Source organism: Drosophila virilis, chromosome X (genome assembly GCF_030788295.1).
Source record: "Drosophila virilis strain 15010-1051.87 chromosome X, Dvir_AGI_RSII-ME, whole genome shotgun sequence".
In the NCBI taxonomy this organism is placed as follows: domain Eukaryota; kingdom Metazoa; phylum Arthropoda; class Insecta; order Diptera; family Drosophilidae; genus Drosophila; species Drosophila virilis.
In genome coordinates this window covers 19,760,616-19,762,494 of record NC_091543.1, presented here as the reverse complement: position 1 = coordinate 19,762,494, position 1,879 = coordinate 19,760,616, and the positions used below count along the sequence as shown (strand labels likewise).

Sequence of the window (1,879 nt, the reverse complement as noted above, 5' to 3'; positions counted from 1 at the left end):
AGAGCATGTAATATAATCTTTCTCAGTCCATCGTTTTGTGGCTGAGCCAATAGACTTATCTGTCAATGTCGAACCATATATTGGGGTCAATTTATCTTGCAGGCGGTACTAAAATTTACACTAAGTCTGATGCGACCCATTTATTAAATAGCTGCCATAGAGTTTCTCGGTGTAGAGCTCCGCAGATATTGCTGCAAATAGCAAATAGCTGCTATATCCAAGCCAAACTAACCAATTGCGAGCTGCGAGATTATTAAACTCTATTCATTGTCAAACGACAAAGTCCCAAATTTCCTTATGGGTATATTCTAAACATATCAATTTTAGAACCAGAAACAAAGCATTAATTAAATTTATTAAAAAAATATTAAAGATGGAGCCTTTTGTTGGATATTATGTGTATATTACACACATGCCATTTCATTAGAATCAGAATATAAGCATCGAAGCTATGCAAGAATGCATTTGCTAGTGAAAGGATAAAGAACAAGTTCTGCATTTAGAGCGCATATCTGTTCTTAGGTGTATATACAAAAGGAAGTTCGTGTGTCTGCAACGGAAGTTCGACTTTAGGCTTAGCCTATTTCCAAGTCAGGTACTACCGATCAATTTTTCTTGTTGATAATCCTGCACAAATTTTTAAAGGCATTTTTCCTAACAAAAAGATTTTTAAATATTTCAAGCACGATTAATTTAATAACGAGTCTATAGGGGATGAAATAATGCCACAAGATTTGTTGATTTACTCGCATGGTGGTCGACGCTTTATATAACTGGGATAGGCCACAGGCGGCACTTTTCTTTTGCGCGGATCCTCCTCGTTGCTTTCCGAGGATGTTGACGACAGAATGAGATATGAAGGTGTGCGTCGGACAGGCACATGAGCGCGTCGCAGATGGTGAATTGTTAGCGCCTTTTTGGCCGTCTCAATGTTTCGATTCTCAAAACGGTCTTCTGCCGTCGACAGGCCAGATCTAACGCATGCTGGGCATTGGGTGGCCACGCTGCGCTGATTCTTTCGTAAAAAGCGTTTCCTCTTCCTAAACATGCAACAGTTATTGTGGAAGCTTGGTGATTCAAAGATCTCATCCATTTTAAACAATGTGAATTTGAGGTTTTTCGAAAAAGGAAATGAAATATGTTAACTGTATAAGGTATAAAAAATCTAATAATTGCGCTTGCACAAACTCTTGTGACGTTATTCACCTGGATAGCTCAGAGTTTTGGAGCCTGCGAACAGGGCCGTTTTATGTCCGACAGCTAGGTGTATTCACGATTGCAATAAACTTATGTAGGGCATTTTCTAGTCGCTTAGAATTTAGTTTTGTAAGCGATTACATCAAGTCGAACACTTGTGTTTACTGCATATACCCCTTATAATCCCTTAGTTACACAGGGTAACACTAAGCCAAATGTGACAGAGAAATCAAAATCCAAATCCAAATCCAAATTGAAAGCAATTGCGCTGGAGATATGTTTCAGGGCGCAGCTTGAAAAAATGGGAAATCACAGCGGCATTTAATGGTAGCACGCACCAGCTCACACACACACACAGCAAACACACACGCACACACACACAGTCAAACACATACAGCAGACATTTGCTGGAATGCTAGACAGCTGTGCGCCGAGTTGCTCAGAATTATTGCGGGCTGCTTAAAGCCGGATAAAATTTGGACCGAAAATAGAAATAGACATAACAGATTTTGGCCAGATTTCGTGACTGTAAGCCAGCATTCAATTAATTATTGCCAAATTAAACGTAAAATATCAAAAGCTATTTATAATGCATGCGAATAATTTCATTAAACATATCGCCCAGCGGACCGAAACGCTCCGGGATGGGTAAATGATGGCTGGGCTTGTGTGTGACTGTGTG

At 39.6% G+C, this 1,879-nt stretch overlaps 1 protein-coding gene across 1 annotated transcript; it reads right to left on the bottom strand.

Annotated features, from left to right (window-relative positions):
* Nucleotides 1-676: 676 nt before the first annotated feature.
* atlas lies at nt 677-1,360 on the bottom strand. The gene is made up of 2 exons (XM_002055651.4): nt 1,207-1,360; nt 677-1,145 (listed from the first exon to the last, which is right to left on the bottom strand). Exon 2 carries the CDS (start codon nt 1,091-1,093, stop codon nt 743-745), a length of 351 nt encoding a protein of 116 aa, XP_002055687.1. The 5' UTR covers nt 1,094-1,145; nt 1,207-1,360; the 3' UTR covers nt 677-742.
* Nucleotides 1,361-1,879: the final 519 nt, after the last annotated feature.

What these genes read in the sequence shown, in the direction of transcription:
- atlas (XM_002055651.4), bottom strand. Translation starts at nt 1,093, where the DNA reads ATGGATGAGATCTTTGAATCACCAAGCTTCCACAATAACTGTTGCATG.